The 25,170-nt window shown below is 44.5% G+C and overlaps 1 protein-coding gene across 1 annotated transcript; it reads left to right on the top strand.

Annotated features, from left to right (window-relative positions):
- The first annotated feature begins 12,394 nt into the window (after positions 1-12,394).
- LOC123430071 lies at positions 12,395-13,577 on the top strand. The gene has a single exon (XM_045113986.1). The coding sequence runs from the start codon at positions 12,592-12,594 to the stop codon at positions 13,138-13,140; it is 549 nt and encodes a 182-aa protein (XP_044969921.1). The 5' UTR covers positions 12,395-12,591; the 3' UTR covers positions 13,141-13,577.
- The last annotated feature ends 11,593 nt before the right edge of the window (positions 13,578-25,170 follow it).

Genomic DNA, 25,170 nt, shown 5'->3' with positions numbered 1-25,170 from the left:
GATGCTAGTGGCGCACCTATAGTGCGCCATTAGTAGCCAAAATAGGTGCACCACTAGCAGGCCTTTTCCTAGTAGTGATGGTTTCAGATAGGGCGTAGTAGCATCCATAGGATGACCTAGAGATTTGTAAATCACACACGGATCTGAAAGGTTTAGAGTTGTTGACTATAAACCTCTCTCACAAGCAAGACATGATCAAACCCCAAAACTGTATGGGTGTTGAATTCATTACAATCACATAGTGATGTGAACTAGATTATTGACTCTAGTGCAAGTGGGAGACTGTTGGAAATATGCCCTGGAGGTAATAATAAAATGGTTATTATCATATTTACTTGTTCATGATAATCGCCTATTGTTCATGCTATAATTGTATTAACAAGAAACAGTAATACATGTGTGAATAAATAGATCACAATGTGTCCCTAGCAAGCCTCTAGTTGGCTAGCTCGTTGATCAATAGATGATCATGGTTTCCTGATCATGGACATTAGATGTCATTAATAACGGGATCACATCATTGGGAGAATGATGTGATGGACAAGACCCAATCCTAAGCATAGCACTAGATCGTGTTGTTCGTATGCTAAAGCTTTTCTAATGTCAAGTGTCTTTTCCTTCGACCGTCAGATTGTGCAACTCCCGGATACCGTAGGAGTGCTTTGGGTGTATCAAACGTCACAACGTAACTGGGTGACTATAAAGGTGCACTACGAGTATCTCCGAAACTGTATGTTGGGTTGGTACGAATCGAGATCGGGATTTGTCACTCCGTGTGACGGAGAGGTATCTCTGGGCCCACTCGGTAGAACATCATCATGAGCTCAATATGACTAAAGAGTTAGTCACATGATGACGTGCTATGGAACAAGTAAAGAGACTTACCGGTAACGAGATTGAACAAGGTATGGGTATACCGACGATCGAATCTCGGGCAAGTTCTATACCGACACACAAAGGGAATTGTATACGGGATTGATTGAATCCTTGACATCGTGGTTCATCCGATGAGATCATCGTGGAACATGTGGGAGCCACCATGGGTATCCAGATCCCGCCGATGGTTATTGCTAGGGAGTGTCCCGGTCATGTCTGCATGCCTCCCGAACCCGTAGGGTCTACACACTTAAGGTTCGATGACGATAGGGTTATAGGGAATTGCTATATGAGGTTACCGAAGGTTGTTCGTACTCCCGGATGAGATCCCGGACATCACGAGAAGCTCCGGATTGGTCCGGAGGTAAAGATTCATATATAGGATGGATGGGTTTGGACGCCGGAAATGTTTCGGGCACTACCCAAGTGTGAGAGGGAACCAACCCCTGGGTGGGCTGGTGCGCCCCCCGCACCCATCCCAAGGCTCCTAGAGAGGGAAAGGGGGAAACCCTAAGTCAGGTGGGCCTAAGGCCCACCAGGGGTGCGCACCCCCTCCCCCCTCGTGGCCGCCACCCGCTCTCCGATCTAGGGCTGCGACCCCCCTTTAGGGTGGGAAACCCTAAAGGGGGGTGCCACCCTCCCTTCCCCCTATATAGCGGGGGGTTTTGGCCTTTGAGAACATGGTTTTCCATCTCTCTCGGCGCAACCTTGTCTCTCTTCTTCCTCCTCTCCCACGGTGCTTGGCGAAGCCCTGCCGGGAGACCTCGTCTCTCCATCAACACCATGTCGTCCTGCTACCGGAGATCTTCCCCAACCTCTCCCTCCTCCTTGCTGGATCAAGGTGCAGGAGACGGCACCGGGCTGCACGTGTGTTGAACGTGGAGGTGTCGTGATTCGGCACTAGATCAAAAGCACACCACGATCTGAATCGCCGCGAGTACGACTCCACCAACCGCGTTCTAGTAACGCTTCCGCTTAGCGATCTTCAAAGGTATGAATATCCACTCACCCCTCTCTTGTTGTTGATCTCTCCATAGGAAGATCTGAATATGGCATAGGAAAATTTTCAATTTATGCTACGTTCTCCAATAGGCTTCCCCCTGGGCCTCAAGGAGGGCCTTCCTCGAGGCAGCTTCCTTCTCCTTCTCTTCCAAGCATGCCTGCTTCGTGCCCACGTGATTCTCCTCTTGGGACAGCTCTCCCTCCCGGGCGGCAAGCTTGGCCTCGTGGGCCTCTAGTCCCTCCTCCTGCTGGCGATGCTGCTCGGCTAGCTTGGCCTTCTCCCCTTGCAGTGCTTGCAGGCGAGCCTCCACCTCTTCACAGCGCTTGGCAGCCGCCTTGGCTTCCTTCAGCGCCTCCTCACGTGAAGCGCGAGCACCCTTGGCCTCCCTCTCGCCCTTCCCCATCTTGACTGCGACATTGCCGAGGGAAGTGAAGGTCGCGTTAAGGACACCTTGGTTGAATACCGAGGTATTCTGGACCTCCTCCTGAAGAGCCTCCAATGTTGTCGCAGGCGGTGCCATCGGGAAGGCAGCGTCACGAGGAATAGGGGGCTCCGAGGGCTGCCTAGAGGTTGCAGGCATTGGCACGTCAGCAGGCTGAGGGGCCTCCAGAGCCTGCCGCTCGGGCGATGACATCACCACGGCCGCCTCAAGGCGCTTTTGGGGCTCGTGGTGGGGGGCTGCGCGATGATCAAGGCCTGGGAGGTTGCCTTGCGACCCTCCCCCTCTCCATCCGCAGGTGGAGATGCGTTGGAGAGAGTTGGCGGTGCATCAGGAGTCGCCTTCGGCTTGACGCCCGACTTCTTCCTCCTCGCTATTGGCGAGACGACATCCCTCGACATCAGGAAAAAAAGGGAATCAGCCAAGCACGGACTTCGAATGCACATAGCGCACCAACACAAGTGACTCACTCTTCGGTGTCAATCCACCACTTCCTCTTCGCCGTCCCTGCGTCGACAGAAGCAACAGGACCCCCATGGAGGGGGCGAGCCCGGCGCCTCAGGTTTTCCACCGGCGGAGGCGGGATGCACCAAGGATGATCTAGCCTCGCACTTCTCGGGGGCGGGCACACACGCAGACCGCGTAGTGCGCGGGGTCGACGCGGGTCCCCAGGAGGTCCTGATCGGGCGATGGGACCCCCGCGGAGACCTCACCGGTGGCATCATCATCTGCCAGCTCACGTAGAAGGACGGCCTGCGACGGGAGGGGCGCGCTCGCCGGGCAGTCATCGACGGTCTTCTCCGAATCCCCCTCAGCACAGATATCACCAAATGACACCTTTACCTAACCGGAGCCCGCGGCTGGGAGGAGCCCACACTCATCAAAGACAGGCAGCCCGACGATCACGTCGGCCCGATCGTCAAGACGGTACAGCAGGCTCAGAGCCTCAGGAAGCTCACCAGGGTCGCCGCCCAGCAACATCGCAACGACCCTACCCAACTCATCAGTGGCGGGGTCCTGGGACCAGAGCCTGAGCTCGTCGTCACTAGCACTGTAGTCCCACAAGGGCCTGGAGTGGGCTTGAAGGGGCGCCAGGCGCTACGCCAAGAACTCCTTCACTATTATCCCACCGGTCAGCCTCTTGGCTCTCATGTCAAGGGAGAAGCGCTCGAGGATGGGCGCGGCCCGAGGGTTAGAAAACTTTGTCGAGCTCCACGCGGAAGTCTTCTCCGGCAACCCCTTCGGCTCCTCCAGCCGAGGGTTGGCGTCCTTGAGGCTCATAAGAACACAACGTTGCCTGAAATTTTCCACCTTCTTCCCGGCCTTCAGGAGCAAGTTGCCACTCTGGGCCGCCACGAAGGAGACACACGCCGACAAATGGGCGTCGTCATGCAGACGCATGCTGAAGAAGTGGCGAAAGAGGGCCACTGAAGGCTGCACACCTACAAAAGCTTCGTAGTAGAAAGCGAAGACAGACATGAGCCAGACAGAGTTGGGCTGGAGGTGGAGAGCATGGATCCCATAGGGGTTCAAGATGGCAGTGAAGAACGAGGAGAAAGGCGGCACCAGCCCGGAGAAGACGCTGTGGAGGAAGAAGGGCTACACCGCCTTCAACACAGGCCGCTCCTCTATGGCGCGAGGCCCAATCAGGGTCCGCCCGTACTCGTTGGACTCGGCCGCAGTCCATGGAAGCACGGGGGCGAGATCCACATCCTTGGACAGGATGCACTCCAAGAGTGGAGGACCCTGGGATGGACCTTGCGCCTCTCGCTTTTGCTTGCCGGAGGGCGCTATCGCTGGACTGGCGAGGGAATGACACGACGCTGGATCTGGGGATGCTGGTTGGAGTTGAAGACCAAGGAGGAAGAGCGAGTGTGGGAGAAGGAATGCAATAATGCATGGACACAACAAACAAGGCTCCTAATAACTCGGGCAGAGACAGAAGACACGGAAGACTCAACACCGGCCGCGTGATGCACACCGGCCTAGACCACAGGAATCTACGGCCTGCGGCATCTTAGGTTGCCCCCGAAGCCAAACCGGGTGCACCGTGGGCCCACACGTGCCTGCATGTCGGCGTTCCGGGAATGGGGGTACCCACACCTGCCTGCATGTGGCCCACGGCCGGCCCACTTCATCAAGCAAAGCAACGGGCTCGGCACCGCTCAAGGCAAGGAACTCGTGAGAGTCCAAGCCTCACGAGGAGGAACATCATCAAGACCCGCAGGGGGCCTCCTCAGGACCCCTCCGGAGAGGCGGATATTCCGAGGTGAGGCCCGGCCTCAGGAGTCAAGGATGACGCAAGGGAAGGACAGGCGAACAACAGACAACAGAGCGGAGCAGTTTCCCCTTTCGTGCAAAGGGGGCAAGGACGTACTCGGGTTCCAAAGGCATCTTCCAAAGGTTTCCCTTCTGGTGCAGCAAAGCCGTCGCCGCCCGCCAGCAGGACGAACATCATCCCCGGGCCCGTCCCTGCAGCTCGGGCAGCCACTTTGCAGGAGAAGACCACCTTTGGGCAAGGGAGCATATTCCCCCTGTTCCCCTTCAAAATTGGCCAATGTGGGATCCCTTCCCATCGAAACGAGAAGGGAAGAGGACCGGGGCCGGCACTATATATAGAGGATAGGTTACTTCGTAGAGGTGGATGGGAACCATTCATTCACCCACTAGCACCACGCAAGGTCACCCAGCCTCTGGAGGCGCCCAAGCACTGTACTAGTTCATCCACGAACCTCCGCAAGAGGCAATCCACCAAAGTAGGAGTAGGGTTTTATGCTTCATAGTGGCCCGAACCCAGGTAAACTGTTGTGTTCTGTGTCTCCCTCACCATCGAGTGAGTTGCCTGCCATCCCAAGCGAGTAGCGAGCTAGGTGAGGCGAACAGTGAGATATCTTCGTACACGCCCATGGGTTTGAATCTTTAGGGTTTTGCGGGTCCCGATATCCGACAACGGCTAAATAGTAACTTGCTAGCTCCAGTGAGCTAAAACACATTACTGGGTGCGAGTTTTCTTCAGGATTCTTCTCCTGGAGCTCTTATACATGAAATTTTCACGAATGAAGGCCAACACCTGCAATTTATAAGTTAGAGAAGTTAGGAACATAATCAAGTGTAGCCATGCATATAACATTCTCCTAGCAATTAAAAATAGTTGCAGAGTTTGAGATCTAATAAGAAAAAAATGCATATAACATTCTCATAAGAACAAAACTGGGGTATATTTGTAAATGGGCATATGATAAGTAGCAACCCAATGTATTTTGTGAGAATATACCAACAGATTAACAGCATATTGTTCAACGTCACACAAATGGTAGCACAATGCTACACGCAGCTATTAGCATAAAGTAAAGATTCTATAGTTCATAATCAGACATGAAGGACCAAACAAACTATTAAAAATAGATAAATTACAGAAGAAGCATGTATTGACCATCGTACTGGTAGCAACGACATAAAGATAATCACTTAACAAGTAGCACAAGCATGAGTGAATCACATAAGTAAGTACAATCCAATATCCGAGCTGAAATTGAACATGTATTCGACATTTCTAGCAGTCAATACATGCACAACAAAGAGTGAGGCTTTGTTCTTACCACAACACAAGCTAGAGATGTCCCCCGACGATGTACTGCTTCTCAAGGTCGCACTCAAGCCCCAACGAATTACATGTGTCTCGAATCTTCTTCAGAATGGAGCTCCTTCAGTCGTTCTCTAGAAATCACAAACTTTTCTGCTCCTCTCAAACTACTTTTGTACGGAGCTCATGTGAGAGGAAATAAAAATTGTTACTACTACTAACAGTAAAAGAACAAAACACAGAACAAGTATACAAACAGTTGGGTAAGGATCACTTTGAAAAGCACAAAAGCTCATTTGATGGGCATGAAAATCGTATTATTAACCATATTACGGATCAATTTTAGCCAGTACATGTTAACCACCAAAAAATAGGTGACCATGGCAACTTATGTATAGGTGGTAGGTACTGTTAGAGTAAAACGGGATTGAATAAAGTGAATGAATGATTAGTCCTGTTTCTATTGATTCTCAAGTATGTATACATCTGGAAGAGGTGAGAAGAAGAGGTGTCTGTTCGGAGGCATCCCTCCAGAACAGGTGCCTGTTGGCAATAGAGAGAGAGAGAGAGGAGACACGACTGTTCGGGTTGGACACATCCCTTGGATTAATGTATTAATTAATTTCTAACACTCCCCCTTGTACAACATCGCTCCTTGAATGTTTCATCGTTGAAAGCTTCTTGCTTTTAGATCTTCCATCTTGAGAAATCTTCCAGATAATCTTGAGAGTCTCCCCCAAAAACCCTGTGGGAAAAATATGAGGAGAATGGAACAGATATGTTGCTAAAACTCCTTCAAACCTAGTGGGAAAAATAAGGAGAAAATGATGCAACATATGATGATCATTGTCTCTTGATAACTCATATGAGAAAACCTTTGAAGAAGGAGAAAACTCATTGATAAATTTAGAGAACAATTAATATGTCTTGAGTACTTCCTTTAAAAACCCTGGTAGGGAAAATAGGAAGTATGACATATGATCTTTGAGAAGATATTGCCTCACTAAAAACCATTATGAGAAACTTGAGAGAAAACTCATAAGGGAAAAGAGTGCAATCGTACATGCCATTGAAAACTCCTTTAAAACCGAGTGGGAAAAATACAAGGAGAAAATGATATGGCATATAAAGACACTTGTGTTTATATTATCTCGTTAAAAACCTTTTATGAGAAACCATTATGGAAAAACTCATCAAGGGAAAAAGAGTACAATATATGCAATCTGATGATTGTTAATAGGTTATAGTCTGGGAGATTACTCCCCCTGAACTTTGCAAATATGGAGGATGTCTCATACCAATGCCATTGACATGGACATGAGATTGCGTATAATCTGTTGGATTATCACAATATTTTGTTTGCAAATTATTTCCTCAACTTTCTATAATACATGAGGATAATTAATTTCTGAGCAATGTGATTTATGATATTGCTCTTCATATAACATGTAGGTAATGAGTAACACAAGTGGAAGTATCTTGATAAATCAAGTTATGAGATTCTGATGAATCTCAACCACACGATTTTGAGTGTGGTTAATCATTCTGCCAAGCCATACATATTTTTGCAATGCTTTAGGATGAAGAAATTATGTCAAAATGATAAGTGGAAATAACCATTAAAATCCATTTATATGACTTCCATGTGAAGGCTATTCCAGCAAATTCAGTCATTGATACGGCGTCGTTGGGATCAAATAAAGAGTCAATATCATTACATTATATCATGGTCATATCTTCTATTTCCTGATGGAAATATTCAAGATTTACTGTAATCTTCAGATATAAGATGATAGTACTTATATCAACCATATACCTTTTGTTTGAGGTTGCACTCCGTATAAAGATAGCAAATATAGTGTCAGGCCTGACGTTGTTTGCAAGTATATGAGTGCTTTGGCATTAGTGAGATATAGAACTTCAGGTCCTAGTATCACTTCATTATCACCCCTAGGTATGAATGGATTTGTACCTTATCAAAGGTAGTATTACCATACATGTCTTTTGTTGATATGATATATCCAAATTGAACTTCTCGTATATGTTTGGATATATGTAGGCTGATATGTATTCTTGAGAGAATGCTCAAGTTGTAAACTTAAGCTAAATTTGGTTGAATCCAAATTTTCCGTCTTGAGATGATTTTATGTATGTTTAGGTCTTGCAGAGACATTGATGATGAAATCGTCATATACACTGAGGTGATGTAAGGAAATAAAATTTTGGTATTCCTTTATTGACACATAAACAATCATCATCCTTTGAGTAAACCTCTGAAGAAGGAACTCGTCTAGTCGGTAGTACCATATGATTTACGACTATTTTCTAGTCATAGAGTGACTTATGAAGTTTTACACAATACATTTTGCGATTCGTTTTTTTTGGATTCGGAAATGAAGCCCTTCAGGGACTTTAATATAGATTTCCGAAATGAGTGACTCATATGAGTATGTAGTCACTACATCCATTAACTGCATGGATAATATTATTTGTACTGCCAATGGTATTTATTATCGAAACTTAATTCCACTCATACCAGGAATGTATGTTACATCATAATTTGATGTCGGATCTCTGCGTGAACCCTTTTGCTACAAGCCTCGCTTTTTCACCACCTCATTGACTTTGTCTACGAATGAGAAGTTTTTTGTATTACATATGGAAGATACTTATGAAGAGTAGGTATTACTGTGGTAAATACCACTCTTTGCTGAGCGAGTGTTATTCTTCATTACTTGCTTCCTTTTATGTGAACCAATATGAGTACAAGAGGCACTCTATCATGGATTTTGGTTCAGGGCCCAAAAGGTTTTAGCAATTCTTAGAAGAAATATATGTCGACAAACGTAGACTTATGTTATATGATTCTGGAGGAATCAATGAAATTTATGGAAATGTATTTATTCCTTTTAACTCCTTGTGATTTCCTACAACAATATAGTCAAGGTGTTTCGATGTCTCGACACCAAAACATTTGTGCACATTTATGTCGGGCTTTGGATGATGAGCATCCAATGAGGTGTCTTTCAACTTGATGTTGAATTACATTTACTGGTTGAGGATTTGATTTCCTCTGTTTCCGCGGAAGCATATGCGAGATTATATCTCATGTGGTCAGATTTCTCCCCCTCTTTCTCTCATTTGGGGAGAAGAGTGGTTTATCAGGTACCTCCACTCTTTCTGACACTTTACTGCAGGAATATAAAATTGAGTGAAACCTTTGTCATCAGTAAATGTATGTGACAGATTTGCAATGTGTTGCAAATATGTGATTCTAAACTTCTTGTTCAGATTCTTTGAGTACGTGGATATAAGGACTGAATGTGAATAACATTTCTAATTTATTTATTGGCATTCTTTGTGGTACTTATCTCCCCCTAATGCCAGAAATGTCCTTATTGCTGATGCAATCAGCATACGGGCTATGAATAATTTTGATTGACGAATAAATTGTTATTCCTCACATAGATCCCTTATTTTCTGTGAGAGCCCATTGATGTATGCTGGAGTGGTGATATCGGTATGTAAACGAATTATCGCAGATAGGAAATACTTTGTTGATTTCCACGTAATTACTACAAGGGGAAAGTAATATGCTATGCAGTTGGTATGATTTATATCATACTTACGGTGTGTGATGCTGTATTTGTCTAGCATGAGGCTAGTAAATTACGATTCTATAAGTTTGGTCATATTATTAATTTCACTATCTTTGATAAGATATTTAACTAAACCATTTTGGGTATCTACGTAAAGTATTATGTATAATCAGACATTGCTTGTGAAATGAGTTCAACGAAGTTGTCCATTCGAATGGATTTATCCCTTGTTTAGGATAACTTGCTCTTACTTTGAGAATTTGAGCAATTAATTTAGTTATATCATTCATGGTTTTGTGTGACAAGAGACACACTTGAAATCATTTTATAAATGTTTCCATGAGTACCATGAAGTATCTATATAATACCACCTAATGGTTGAGTAATCCGCATATCTTCCGAATGTGTTCAAGGAAGAATGAGTTGGCTCATTTATAATTATAAGGTGAGAGTTCCTTAAATTAATTTCCCCTATGACACATGTGGTGCACATAAAATCTGATGATTTGGGAAAAATTTGCAACTTGTTAAGTTGTGACCAATAGAATTGTCAATAATTTTCTAATCATCCCCAAACCAGGATGGCTAAGGCTATTAAGCTTAATATTTAATTTATTAATACTTAGAAAATCATTGTGTACGCAACAATATTGAGTATGAATTGATTCACACATTCAAAATTTATCAAATATCATGCCCGAAAAATAGGATATTAGACATCACTCTACATGTAATAATACAAGTATAGGCTAATGATATTTTGGAAATAATCAGGAGATTACATGAGGTCTCCCATATTACTGAAAAATGAATTACGCAAACATATCATAGGCGCACAAGAATTGATCATTCTTTTATTGCACTATACTTTTGGTTCTCCTTCTGATGAAGACTCAAGAACATCATTTACCAGAATAGCTTGTGGTCGTATGTTTGCAAATTTTCAAATATCCCAATGAACTTATTTGCCTTTTAATAAATTTGTGGTGTGATTTGACCTTATGTTTGAGGGTTTTGTAATCATATGTACGATATTTATGTAACCACACATTTGACAAACTTAAGAGTTGTCTTTGTGATCATTTAGGAATGATCAATTCCCAATTAAACGGTAATTCTGTCATTGGTTGTCTTTATCATCCACTTTACTTTGAATTCCTCATGTTTCTATTTTGTGACCACATACTTGCTACTCAATACTAGCAAATATTTGAAACAATAGTATAGCACCCGTTGGGTGAATATGATGATTTTAAGAAATTCCATGTTCCTTCATCATGGGAAATGGTAGTACCATCATTAGAGGATGTAAAGTGTATTAATGGATTTTCAATCGAAGCTGCATATGAAGATTTTGATCATGAGATCTTAACTTGAAGTTGATTAAGGTGACAGAATTGTGAGCCACGATAAGACTTGATGTCTTTGAAAAATGAATGGGAGATCATTCGCGATGTGCTCATGGCAGCATGTTTCTCTTGAGAGAATATTTAAGTTGAATCTATATTCATCCATTGTGTACTTAGTTTGAGAACCAAGTGAAGTTGACGACATATAAAATGCATATGTTCATCAATAGAATAGTCACGTGTTACATGAAATGATCATGCATTATTTAATTTACTTCTTGGAGTAAAATAAAATATATGGATGAAATAGTCTTGTTGAGCAAAATCTGCCAAGGTGATGCTTGGTGAACATGGGGTGTAAACCTTTAATATAGTCCACGCGATGAAATCGTTGCTAATGTTTTGGGCTTTATTTATGAGAAAAAGTGTGACTTTATAGTCAACGGCCAAAACATAGAATTTGCAATTTTAACATTGCTTAGTCACTACGAAAATAACAACCACAATGTGACGTGGATCTTGCAATAGTGTTTGAGACACTCATTATAAATTATGGTATCCATCTTGATGGATGGATGACACTATAACTAGAAATAGTGACGTAGGCTCCATTGCCATGCATTTTACGAATATAATAGAAGGTAATCACATGTATATGCAAATATTTTCATGGTTTCCTATGACATATTCAAGTAAAATGTGAAAGAACAATATTTACTATGAGAGTAAAATATTTTAAAGAACTACAACAATAAATGCTTCAAATGAGCAAATTCTAGTTCAGTTGATGCCTTATGGTCATATGTGTAGACCTCAATTTTTATAGGATAACACTATCACCAATATGGTGTAGATCTCGCAGTAATAGAAAACATAGTCTGAAGATTATCAGTAGATGTTCATAATTCTATTACCTTATGTTATCTATTTTTAATAAAATCACTATGAAGGTAGTCATCTGTCAGAATGACATGATATAGACCTTCCAGTAATAATGGATAGTCTGCAAAATTTTACAGTACATGCCAATATTACCTTATGATTCACAAATAAATACAGGTCGTCATATTGAGTATGACGGTTCATAATTCATGTTTGAATTTACCTCTATATTTGAAAGAAAAATGAATTTCAATTGCAAGAATATAGTCGTTGTCCAAATATTGCTATTACAGAGAATGCTAAAGGCAAACAGATTAAACATATAATAGCATGTAACAAAATGTCTATTCCTTTGCATATGATATATGAAACAGAGAGACAAAAATATCTCCAATGTTAATTTTACGATGTTGGCAAGAGCCTAAACATAATTTATAAAAAATACACAAAGTGCTGCATAAAAATTAGATCCGATGATCTAAAATGAAAATCTGTTGATTACTATTCCCTCCGTACCTAAATATAAGTCTTTTAAAATATTTCACTAGATGTCTACATACGGAGCAAAATGAATGAATATATACTCTAAAGTATGTCTATATATATTCGTATGTAGTCCATTAGTTGAATCTCTAAAAAAGACTTATATTTAGGAATGGAGGGACTATATTATTGTTACGGCCTGAAACATTATTTAAAAAATCCCATGGGCACATATCTAAAGTACAGCAAAGCATGTTGGCTGAACGGCCGAATACGTACTATATATACTAATATGTGAATACCAAAATGCAGGAGGGCTGAATCAAAAACTCATCAAAGGGATAAGGTTCCCCAATTCCTGTTCGTGTGTGGTGGCCATGGCAAACCAGCACCGCAGGTTCTTACATAGGAGGATGCCTCGCGTCGCACCTGCGTGCTCTGCTGCCGTTGTGCAGAGATTCATTGTGAATCGCTGCCGCAGCGTGCCGGCCATCGCGCCCAGCGCTTCGCGTGCTGGAGGGCACCAGTTGCTGCCACCACGCCTGATGGCGTTTCCGTCCCGTGGTCGCTCCACTGCGTCATCGAGAGGAGTGAGGCTGCGGCTAGCCGTACGACGCCGCCATGCGCTTGAGGGCGCCTCGCGTGGCCGCGTGGGTTGTGGACCGTGTCGTCGGCTCATGACTGCCTCGTCCGCGCCGAGCCGGACGGAGCGCCGCGCTATTCGCGTTGGAGGCCGGGGAGGACTGGCTGAGGCCCGAGGGTCGTGGCCTGGGATGCCATCGCGCCTGAGGGCGTCCTCGCCCGACGTGGTCGACCGCCGCGGCGCCGCCATCCCCGGTTTAGGATGGTGCGACGCGATGTATCGCCGCTGCTGCCAAGCCGCGTCGAGCGCCGAGAGGTCGCGGGTGCCGCCATTGGTGGCATGAGATGTTTGCTGTTGTGCTACGAGTCGTGTCCAGAAGACCAGAAGGATCATCCGCTCAACAAATGTGGTCAGCCTCCGCCACGGGCCGCCGAGCGTCGGAGGACGCTGCATGCGCCGGCCTTGGGTTGTGGTCACCACCACCGTTCACAGAACGAAGCTCTGACAGGTGTTGGTTGCGCGCGCACCGGTGTGAACAGTCACCCCCACTGGAATCTTCATGCTGCAGGAAGAATCTCGTCGAAGGGGCCGTGGCCGCGTCGGCACGAAGCCCTTCGTCGGGATCAGCCGGGCGCCGCATCTCACCGGAGAATTGCCTTCGTACTACTTTTCTTCTTTTGTTTTCTCTTGGCCTGATGCTCTCGATAGAGACATAGTGCGTGATAACATGTGAGAGTAAAACGGGATTGAATAAAGTGAATGAACGATTAGTCCTGTTTCTATTGATTCTCAAGTATATATACATCTGGAAGAGGTGAGAAGAAGAGGTGTTTGTTTGGAGGCATCTCTCCAGAACAGGTGCCTGTTGACAATAGAGAGAGAGGAGACACGATTGTTTGGGTTGGACACATCCCTTGAATTAATGTATTAATTAATTTCTAACAGGTACCAACTCATCTAAGCTGAATCACATATCTATTTGTGGAGTAGAGGATATTTCATTGGAAGCTGAGTGGCACAACAGAGAAGCCCAAATGCTTATGAACAACATACATAATAGAAGCTGAAAATGGACATCACACAGAATGGCATCGCAGAAGGAAAAACAATTTTCCTGGATCTTCTCCTCTGAGCCCTCTATTGAAAATGAATTTGCTAACTTAATTTCATAACTTATGTCCTAATTAAAAAGAGTGCTAAAATTTCATCTCGGAGAGGATGAACTGCCTAATGGTGCTATAGTACACTTATAAATATTAGATGCACGTGCTGCCGTTGGGTGTATTCGTTCAAGATGCAAAACGAGCACAAAAAACGCAGGCATCATTAGAGTACGAGATTACAAGGCTGGGATATAACTCGACCTAATTCTACCATCCTTCTGTGCAAATCACCATTGTACCAAATAAGAAATTTAAATTTGAGCGGAGGAGGAGATGGGTCCGACCTTGAGGAGCAAAGAGAACCAGCGGGAGGAATGGCCATGTTGTCTCGAGGAGCAGCCTAGCATGTTGTCCCTAAGGACGTACGCTCGTCGATCTGGGAAGGAGACAAGGTGAGGTGAATAAGTGCCTACACACACACATCAAGAGAGGGGAGGGGGATTCATACCAGATCCGGTGCTAGGTCGCCATGGGTGGGCTTGCCGGAGCTGGTCGGCTGCTGGTGCGCTTCCTAGGAGGTTGAGGAAGAATTGGTCATCCTCGCGACCATCCAGGATATGTAGCAACGCTTGAGGGCTCGGGAGTCGCCGAAGAGGACCAGCTGGACTCGCCGGAGCAGAGCCCGAGATGGAGGCTACGGAACCCCGACGATGGGGTAGGAGGTCGTGGGTGGGACAGGAGAAGGTGGAGGAAGGAAGCGGGAGGGGCGGCAGTGGAGGGACCTATCGATAAGATGGGAAAGGGAGAGAGAGCGACCACAGCGTGTGTTCTCGGGAAGGAAGAGGATCGAGCGATGAGAGTGTTTTGCGGGGTGCTAGGGTTTGGGTTGGCTTGCTGAGGGGTGACTCGGAGACATTCGATCGTTCGGCTGTGGACGGCTCAGATTGTCTACATTGGGGAGATCCGTGGGAAGAGTCCTAATTGGTTGGGACATGTGTGATTTAAAATACTTCTTTCTAAGTTCTAAAAATAAGGTGATTTTGTGAACCAGCTATCAAAAATAATGTGCAAAAGGGCATGACTAAATTTTGCACTCAAGTTAGACCACGTTATATGGGTAATCATCGAGTTGTATGCATTTTCGATCTTTCTAGCTATTTTGGTCATTTAGACAATTTTTTGGAGATTCAGTTGGAAGCGGGTCAAATTTGAACTGCAGCTGCATGATAGTTTGCTCTTTATTTTTTCAAAAATCATTTATAGGTACAAAAGTATCTATTTTATCATAGAAACACCAACAGTTTTTCAAGATTTAACCACTAGCTAGAAACGGTCATACCCGCCGTTTTGACCGCATTTTGAAATGGCCATGAAAAATTCAAAAAAAAAATAAAAAAAGGAAAACCTTCGCATTGTGTCATTGTATGTGACAAAGTTACAAGGTAAAATAATAAACTTTTAATATGGCAATTATTTTTAAAATTTTTTCTTAAAGTGAGCAATCATGTGTGAAGATTCATGGCTTTCAAGCCAAATGATCAATCTTATGGCCACATTCATTGCATAGTTTGTTCAAATGATCTCATATTGTGCACAAGGGTGCCTATTGGAATGGCAAACAATGTTGCCTAAGGAAGTATTCATTTTATTTGACGGAAAATTCATTTTCCATTTTTCGAGTACACAAAATGAGTTTTTTTGTGAAGGACCTACCAAATATTCGTTGCAAAATTGGACCAAATCATTTATATTAAACACTAGGTCATATTTAATGTACAACTAACCAAATGGTTGGGTGTCAAAAGCTTTTATCCACCTCTCGTGAAAAAGACAAATTTTCATCGATTTAGTTGGAAGCGGGTCAAATTTGAATTGCAGTTGCATTATAGATTGCTCTTTATTTTTTCCAAAAAAAAATTATAGGTACAAAAGTATCAATTTTATCAGAGAAATACCAAAAAATTCTCAAGATTCAACCACTAGCTAGGTATGATCATACCCTCCTTTTTAACCGCATTTCGAAATGGGCATGAAAAATACAAAAAAAATAAATAAAAGGAAAACCTTCACATTGTTTCATTATATGTGACCAAGTTATCAGGTAAAATAATAAACTTGTAATATGACAATTACTTTAAAAAAGGGTTCTTAGAAATGAGCTATCATGTGTGATTATTCATGGCTTTCAAGCCAAATGATCAATCTTACGGCCGCATTCATGACATGGTTTGTTCAAATGATCTAATATTGTGCACAAGGGTCCGTATTGGAATGGCAAACAATGTTTCCTAAGGAATTTTTCCTTTTCTTTGGACGGAAAATTCATTTTCCATTTTTCGAGTGCCCAAAATGAGTTTTTTGTGAAGGACCTACCATATATTTAATGTACAATTCACCCAATGGTTGGGTGTCAAAAGCTTTTCTCCACCACTCGTGAAAAAGACAAATTTTCGTCAATTCAGTTGGAAGCGGGTTAAATTTGAACTGCAGTTGCATTATAGATAGCTCTTTATTTTTTCCAAAATCATTTATAGGTACAAAAAAATCTATGTTATCACAGAAACACATTTTTTAATAATCAACCACTAGCTAAGAATGGAAATACCCTCCTTTTTTACCGCATTTTGAAATGGGCATGAAAAATTCAAAAAAAACAAAAAAAATGGAAAACCTTCACATTGTGTCGTGACAAACTTATCATGTAAAATAATAAGAGTCATTTTAGAGGGCCTCCGGTCAATATGGACCGTCCGTTGGAGCGAATTCGACGATCCAGATCTGATGCAATACGTTGATGTCACGTGTATTATATGAGACCCCGAGGGGCATTTTCGGGAGATAAAATATTTCGAACTAAGGTGCTTTGCCCTCCCAAATTTTTCAAGCGTAGTTTCGGTACGAATTTGTTGGCTATTTTCGGTTCAATTTTTATCCCATTCGCTAGGGTTTTACTCCCTCGCCGCGGCAAGATCCTTGTCGACGGGGAGGGGTGGTTGCAAGATCCATCTCCGACGGTAAGGTTTTATCCCCGCGAGAGGATCTTGCAGCACGTCACGACTGCCCCGCGACCTCTGTTTTCCCCATGATTGTGCTGCCCCACGCGCGGCGACCTCGATTCCGACGAGTCCTCCGACCTCGCTACGACCTCGACCTCTACTGCCTCGTCGACTGTGCTTCCCCACGCGCGGAGACCTCAACCCTGCGCGACCTATGCTGCCTTGGCAGCGGCAACCTCGATCCCTATGCCTCCTCCGCCCTCCCTGCGAGCTCGACCTCTACCCTATCCTTATCGCCCGAGGTATGTATGTCGCCGCTGGCCGCCACCTCCATTCCCTCCCTCCCTCCTTAGGGTTTCAAGTAGCCAAAGTACGTACAGACGGAAGGAGCTTGTAGAATGGTGTGAGCTTGTCCTTCGGGAAATCTTGAGCAAATTCCTGGGTATTACCAGAAGTAGAAATATTTTGTTAAGGAACATTGTAGTTTCTTGAAGAATGATACTTGATACCATCCCACCCAAAAACATTAGCAGAACCTCAACATTACAATCTGAGCACATGCTCATTAACTGAGTTATTCTCTTTCATCTTTCAGGCAAAGAATCTTGTCGGAGGTCTCCTACCTCTCAACACGGGAACGAGCCTGAAATCTCAATTTCAGCTCATGTAACATCTCATATGCTCTGTCACGTTCGAAACGTCTCTGTAGCCTGAATTCAAAGCCGTAAAGCATGACACACTAAACTATCAAGAGGTCATCAAAATTGTGTCTGTCACATGTTCACAACATCCACATATGATGCTGTTGGGGAACGTCGCATGGGAAACAAAAAATTTCCTACGCGCACGAAGACCTATCATGGTGATGTCCATCTACGAGAGGGGATGAGTGATCTACGTACCCTTGTAGACCGTACAGCAGAAGCGTTAGTGAACGCGGTTGATGTAGTGGAACGTCCTCACGTCCCTCGATCCGCCCCGCGAAAAATCCCGCGATCAGTCCCACGATCTAGTACCGAACGGACGGCACCTCCGCGTTCAGCACACGTACAACTCGACGATGATCTCGGCCTTCTTGATCCAGCAAGAGAGACGGAGAGGTAGAAGAGTTATCCGGCAGCGTGACGGCGCTCCGGAGGTTGGTGATGACCTTGTCTCAGCAGGGCTCCGCCCAAGCTCCACAGAAACGCGATCTAGAGGAAAAACCGTGGAGGTATGTGGTCAGACTGCCGTGGAAAAGTCGTCTCAAATCAGCCCTAAAACCTCCGTATATATTGGTGGGAGGGAGGGGACATTGCCTTGGGGCTCAAGGAGCCCCAAGGGGGTCGGCCGAGTCCAAGGGGGAAGGTTTCCCCCCCCCCAAACCGAGTTGGACTTGGTTTGGTGGGAGGGAGTCCTTCCTTCCCTTCCCACCTCCTCTTTTTTTTTTTTCTTTTCTCCTTTGATTTTCTTCTCTAGGCGCATAGGGCCCTCTTGGGCTGTCCCACCAGCCCACTAAGGGCTGGTGTGCCACCCTCAAGGCCTATGGGCTTCCCCAGGGTGGTTTGCCCCCCCGGTGAACTCCCGGAACCCATTCGTCATTCCCGGTACATTCCCGGTAACTCCGAAAAACCTTCCGGTAATCAAATGAGGTCATCCTATGTATCAATCTTCGTTTCCGGACCATTACGGAAACCCTCGTGACGTCCGTGATCTCATCTGGGACTCCGAACAACATTCAGTAACCAACCATATAACTCAAATACGCATAAAACAACGTCGAACCTTAAGTGTGCAGACCCTGCGGGTTCGAGAACTATGTAGACATGACCCGAGAGACTCCTCGGTCAATATCCAATAGCGGGACCTGGATGCCCATATTGGATCCTACATATTCTACGAAGATCTTATCGTTTGAACCTCGGTGCCAAGGATTCATATAATCCCGTATGTCATTCCCTTTGTCCTTCGGTATGTTACTTGCCCGAGATTCGATCGTCAGTATCTGTATACCTATTTCAAACTCGTTTACCGGCAAGTCTCTTTACTCGTTCCGTAATACAAGATCCCGCAACTTACACTAAGTTACATTGCTTGCAAGGCTTGTGTGTGATGTTGTATTACCGAGTGGGCCCCGAGATACCTCTCCGTCACACGGAGTGACAAATCCCAGTCTTGATCCATACTAACTCAACTAACACCTTCGGAGATACCTGTAGAGCATATTTATAGTCACCCAGTTACGTTGCGACGTTTGATACACACAAAGCATCCCTCCGGTGTCAGTGAGTTATATGATCTCATGGTCATAGGAATAAATACTTGACACACAGAAAACAGTAGCAACAAAATGACACGACCAACATGCTACGTCTATTAGTTTGGGTCTAGTCCATCACGTGATTCTCCTAATGACGTGATCCAGTTATCAAGCAACAACACTTTGTTCATAATCAGAAGACACTGACTATCTTTGGTCAACTGGCTAGCCAACTAGAGGCTTGCTAGGGACGGTGTTTTGTCTATCTATCCACACATGTAAATGAGTCTTCATTCAATACAATTATAGCATGGATAATAAACGATTATCTTGATACAGGAATTATAATAATAACTATATTTATTATTGCCTCTAGGGCATAATTCCCACAGTCTCCCACTTGCACTAGAGTCAATAATCTAGCCCTCACATCATCATGCGAATTACATTGTAATAAATCTAACACCCATACAGTTCTGGTGTTGATCATGCTTTGGCCGTGGAAGAGGTTTAGTCAGCGGGCCTGCTACATTCAAATCCGTGTGCACTTTGCATATATTTACGTCCTCTCCCTCGACGTAGTCGCGGATGAGGTTGAAGCGTCGTTTGATGTGTCTGGTCTTCTTGTGAAACCGTGGTTCCTTTGCTAAGGCAATGGCACCCGTGTTGTCACAGAACAAGGTTATTGGATTTAGTACGCTTGGCACCACTCCAAGATCCGTCATGAACTGCTTCATCCAGACACCCTCCTTAGCCGCTTCCGAGGCAGCCATGTATTCCGCTTCACATGTAGAATTTGCTACGACGCTTTACTTGGAACTGCACCAGCTTACCGCACCCTCATTAAGAATAAATATGTATCCGGTTTGTGACTTAGAGTCGTCCGGATCTGTGTCAAAGGTTGCATCGACGTAACCTTTTACGGCGAGCCCTTCGTCACCTCCATACACGAGAAACATCTCCTTAGTCCTTTTCAGGTACTTCAGGATATTCTTGACCGCTGTCCAGTGATCCACTCCTGGATTACTCTGGAACCTACCCACCATACATATGGCCAGGCTAACATCTGGTCTAGTGCACAGCATTTCATACATGATAGAACCTATGGCTGAAGCATAGGGGACGGAGCGCATATGCTCTCTATCTTCATCAGTTGCTGGGCACTAAGTCTTACTCAATTTCGTACCTTGTAAAACTGGCAAGAACCCTTTCTTGGACTGTTCCATTTTGAACCTCTTCAAAACTTTATCAAGGTATGTGCTTTGTGAAAGTCCTATCAGGCGTTTTGATCTATCCCTATAGATCTCAATGCCTAGAATGTAAGCAGCTTCTCCTAGGTGCTTCATAGAGAAACTTTTATTCAAGTAATCCTTTATGCTCTCCAAAAACTCCACGTTGTTTCCAATCAGCAATATGTCATCCACATATAATATTAGAAACGCCACAGAGCTCCCACTCACTTTCTCGTAAATACAAGATTCTCCAACCACTTGTATAAACCCAAATGCTTTGATCACCTCATCAAAACGTTTGTTCCAACTCCGAGATGCTTGCACCAGTCCATAAATGGATCGCTGGAGCTTGCACACCTTGTTAGCATTCTTAGGATCGACAAAACCTTCGGGTTGTATCATATACAACTCTTCCTTAAGGAAACCGTTAAGGAACGCCGTTTTGACATCCATCTGCCAGATTTCATAATCGAAAAATGCAGCTATTGCTAACATGATTCTGACGGACTTAAGCATCGCTACGGGTGAGAATGTCTCATCGTAGTCAACTCCTTGAACTTGTGAAAAAACCTTTGCCACAAGTCGAGCTTTATAAACGGTCACATTGCCGTCCACGTCCGTCTTCCTCTTAAAGATCCATTTCTTCCGAATAGCCTTGCGGCCCTCAGGTAGTACCTCCAAAGTCCACACTTTGTTCTCATACATGGATCCTATCTCGGACTTCATGGCTTCTAGCCATTTGTTGGAATCTGGGCTCACCATTGCTTCTTCATAATTTGCAGGTTCATTGTTGTCTAACAACATGATTGATAAGACGGGATTACCGTACCACTCTGGAGCAGCACGTGGTCTCGTCGACCTGCGTGGTTCGACATAAACTTGAACCGGAGTTTTATGATCATCATCATTAACTTCCTCCTCAACCGGCGTCGCAACGACAGAGGTTTCCCCTTGCCCTGCGCCACCATCCAGAGGGATGAGAGGTTCGACAACCTCGTCAAGTTCTATCTTCCTCCCACTCAATTCTCTCGAGAGAAACTCCTTCTCGAGAAAAGCTCCGTTTTTAGCAACAAACACTTTGCCCTCGGATTTGAGATAGAAGGTGTACCCAACAATCTCTTTTGGGTAACCTATGAAGACGCACTTTTCCGCTTTGGGTTCCAGCTTTTCAGGCTGAAGCTTTTTGACATAAGCATCACATCCCCAAACTTTAAGAAATGACAATTTTGGCCTTTTGCCATACCACAGTTCGTATGGTGTCGTCTCAACGGATTTTGATGGTGCCCTATTTAAAGTGAATGCAGCTGTTTCTAATGCATAACCCCAAAACGATAACGGAAAATCAGTAAGAGACATCATAGATCGCACCATCTCTAATAGAGTACGATTACGATGTTCGGACACACCATTACGCTGTGGTGTTCCAGGCGGTGTTAACTGTGAAACAATTCCACACTGTCTTAAGTGAGACCAAACTCGAAACTCAGATATTCACCCCCACGATCAGACCGCAGGAACTTGATCTTCTTGTTACGATGATTTTCCACTTCACTCTGAAATTGCTTGAACTTTTCAAATGTTTCAGACTTGTCTTTCATCAAGTAGACATAACCATATCTACTCAAATCGTCAGTGAAGGTGAGAAAATAACGATATCCGCCGCGTGCGTCTACGCTCATCGGACCACACACATCGGTATGTATGATTTCCAATAAGTCACTTGCACGCTCCATTGTTCCGGAGAACGGAGTCTTAGTCATCTTGCCCATGAGGCATGGTTCGCATGTGTCAAGTGAATCAAAGTCAAGTGACTCCAAAAGTCCATCAGCATGGAGTTTCTTCATGCGCTTTACACCAATATGACCTAAGCGGCAGTGCCACAAAAATATGGCGCTATCATTATTAACTCTAACTCTTTTGGTCTCAATGTTATGTATATGTGTATCGCTATCAAGATTCAATATGAACAATCCTCTCACATTAGGTGCATGACCATAAAAGATGTTACTCATAGAAATAGAACAACTATTATTCTTTGACTTAAAAGAGTAACCGTCTCGCAATAAACAAGATCCAGATATAATGTTCATGCTCAACGTAGGCACTAAATAACAATGATTTAAGTTCATCACTAATCCTGATGGTAACTGAAGTGAAACTGTGCCGACGGCGATTGCATCAACCTTGGAACCATTTCCTACGCGCATCGTCACTTCATCTTTCGCCAGCCTTCGTCTATTCCGCAGTTCCTGTTTCGAGTTGCAAATATGAGCAACAGAACCGGTATCGAATACCCAGGCACTACTACGAGAGCCGGTTAAGTACACATCAATAACATGTATATCAAATATACCTGATTTTTCTTTGGCCGCCTTCTTATCTGCCAGATACTTGGGGCAATTGCGCTTCCAGTGACCCATACCCTTGCAATAGTAACACTCCGTTTCAGGATTAGGTCCAGCTTTGGGTTTCTTCGTCGGATTGGCAACAGGCTAGCCGCTCTTCTTCGAATTACCCTTCTTGCCTTTGCCGTTTCTCTTGAAACTAGTGGTCTTATTCACCATCAACACTTGATGCTCTTTACGGAGTTCAGACTCTGCGACTTTCAGCATCGCAAACAACTCGCCGGGAGACTTGTTCATCCCTTGCATGGTGTAGTTCAACACAAAGCCTTTATAGCTTGGCGGCAGTGATTGAAGGATTCTGTCAGTGATAGCCTCTTGCGGGAGTTCAATCCCCAGCTCAGCTAGACGGTTTGAGTACCCAGACATTTTGAGCACATGTTCACTGACAGACGAGTTTTCCTCCATCTTGCAAGCATAGAATTTATCGGAGGTCTCATACCTCTCGATCCGGGCGTTCTTCTGAAAGATAAACTTCAACTCCTGGAACATCTCAAATTCTCCATGACGCTCAAAGCGACGTTGAAGTACTGGTTCTAAGCCATACAAGACTGCACATTGAACTATTGAGTAGTCCTCCTTACGTACTAACCAAGCGTTCTTAACATCCTGATCAGCCGTAGCGGGTGGTTCATCTCCTAGCGCAGCATTAAGGACATAATCCTTCTTCCGAGCTTGTAAGATTAGCTTAAGATTACGAGCCCAGTCTACAAAGTTGCTTCCATCATCTTTCAACTTAGCTTTCTCTAGGAACGTATTAAAATTCAGGGTGACTGTCGCGTGAGCCATGATCTACAACACAAATATATTCAAAGTGGACTTAGACTATGTTCAAGATAATTAGAGTTTAACTTAATCAAATTATTTGCTAAACTCCCACTCAAAAAGTACATCTCTCTAGTCATTTGAGTGGTTCATGATCCACTTACACTAGCTCAAGTCCGATCATCACGTGAGTTGAGTATAGTTTCAGTGGTAAGCATCCCTATGCTAATCATATCATCTATATGATTCATGATCGACCTTTCGGTCTCATGTGTTCCGAGGCCATGTCTGCACATGCTAGGCTCGTCAAGCTTAACCTGAGTGTTCCGCGTGTGCAACTGTTTTGCACCCGTTGTATGTGAACGTTGAGTCTATCACACCCGATCATCACGTGGTGTCTCGAAACGACGAACTGTAGCAACGGTGCACAGTCGGGGAGAACACAATTTCGTCTTGAAATTTTAGTGAGAGATCACCTCATAATGCTACCGTCGTTCTAAGCAAAATAAGGTGCATAAAAGGATTAACATCACATGCAATTCATAAGTGACATGATATGGCCATCATCACGTGCTTCTTGATCTCCATCACCAAAGCACCGGCACGATCTTCTTGTCACCGGCGCCACACCATGATCTCCATCAATGTGTTGCCATCGGGGTTGTCGTGCTACTCATGCTATTACTACTAAAGCTACATCCTAGCAAAATAGTAAACGCATCTGCAAGCACAAACGTTAGTATAAAGACAACCCTATGGCTCCTGCCGGTTGTCGTACCATCGACGTGCAAGTCGATATTTTCTGTTAGAACATGATCATCTCGTACATCCAATATATCACATCACATCGTTGGCCATATCACATCACAAGCATACCCTGCAAAAACAAGTTAGACGTCCTCTAATTTTGTTGTTGCATGTTTTACGTGGTGACCATGGGTATCTAGTAGGATCGCATCTTACTTACGCAAACACCGCAACGGAGATATATGAGTTGCTATTTAACCTCATCCAAGGACCTCCTCGGTCAAATCCGATTCAACTAAAGTTGGAGAAACCGACACTTGCCAGTCATCTTTGAGCAACGGAGTTACTCGTAACGATGAAACCAGTCTCTCGTAAGCGTACGAGTAATGTCGGTCCAAGCCGCTTCAATCCAACAATACCACGGAATCAAGAAAAGACTAAGGAGGGCAGCAAAACGCACATCACCGCCCACAAAAACTTTTGTGTTCTACTCGAGAAGACATCTACGCATGAACCTAGCTCATGATGCCACTTTTGGGGAACGTCGCATGGGAAACAAAAAATTTCCTACGCGCACGAAGACCTATCATGGTGATGTCCATCTACGAGAGGGGATGAGTGATCTACGTACCCTTGTAGACCGTACAACAGAAGCGTTAGTGAACGCGGTTGATGTAGGGGAACGTCCTCACGTCCCTCGATTCGCCCCGCGAACAATCCCGCGATCAGTCCCACGATCTAGTACCGAACGGATGGCACCTCCGCGTTCAGCACACGTACAACTCGACGATGATCTCGGCCTTCTTGATCCAGCAAGAGAGACGGAGAGGTAGAAGAGTTCTCCGGAAGCGTGACGGCGCTCCGGAGGTTGGTGATGACCTTGTCTCAG

This window comes from Hordeum vulgare, chromosome 2H (genome assembly GCF_904849725.1).
Source record: "Hordeum vulgare subsp. vulgare chromosome 2H, MorexV3_pseudomolecules_assembly, whole genome shotgun sequence".
Classification (NCBI taxonomy): domain Eukaryota; kingdom Viridiplantae; phylum Streptophyta; class Magnoliopsida; order Poales; family Poaceae; genus Hordeum; species Hordeum vulgare.
Note: the sequence above shows the minus strand (reverse complement) of the source record. Positions and strands in the feature narration are given on the sequence as shown.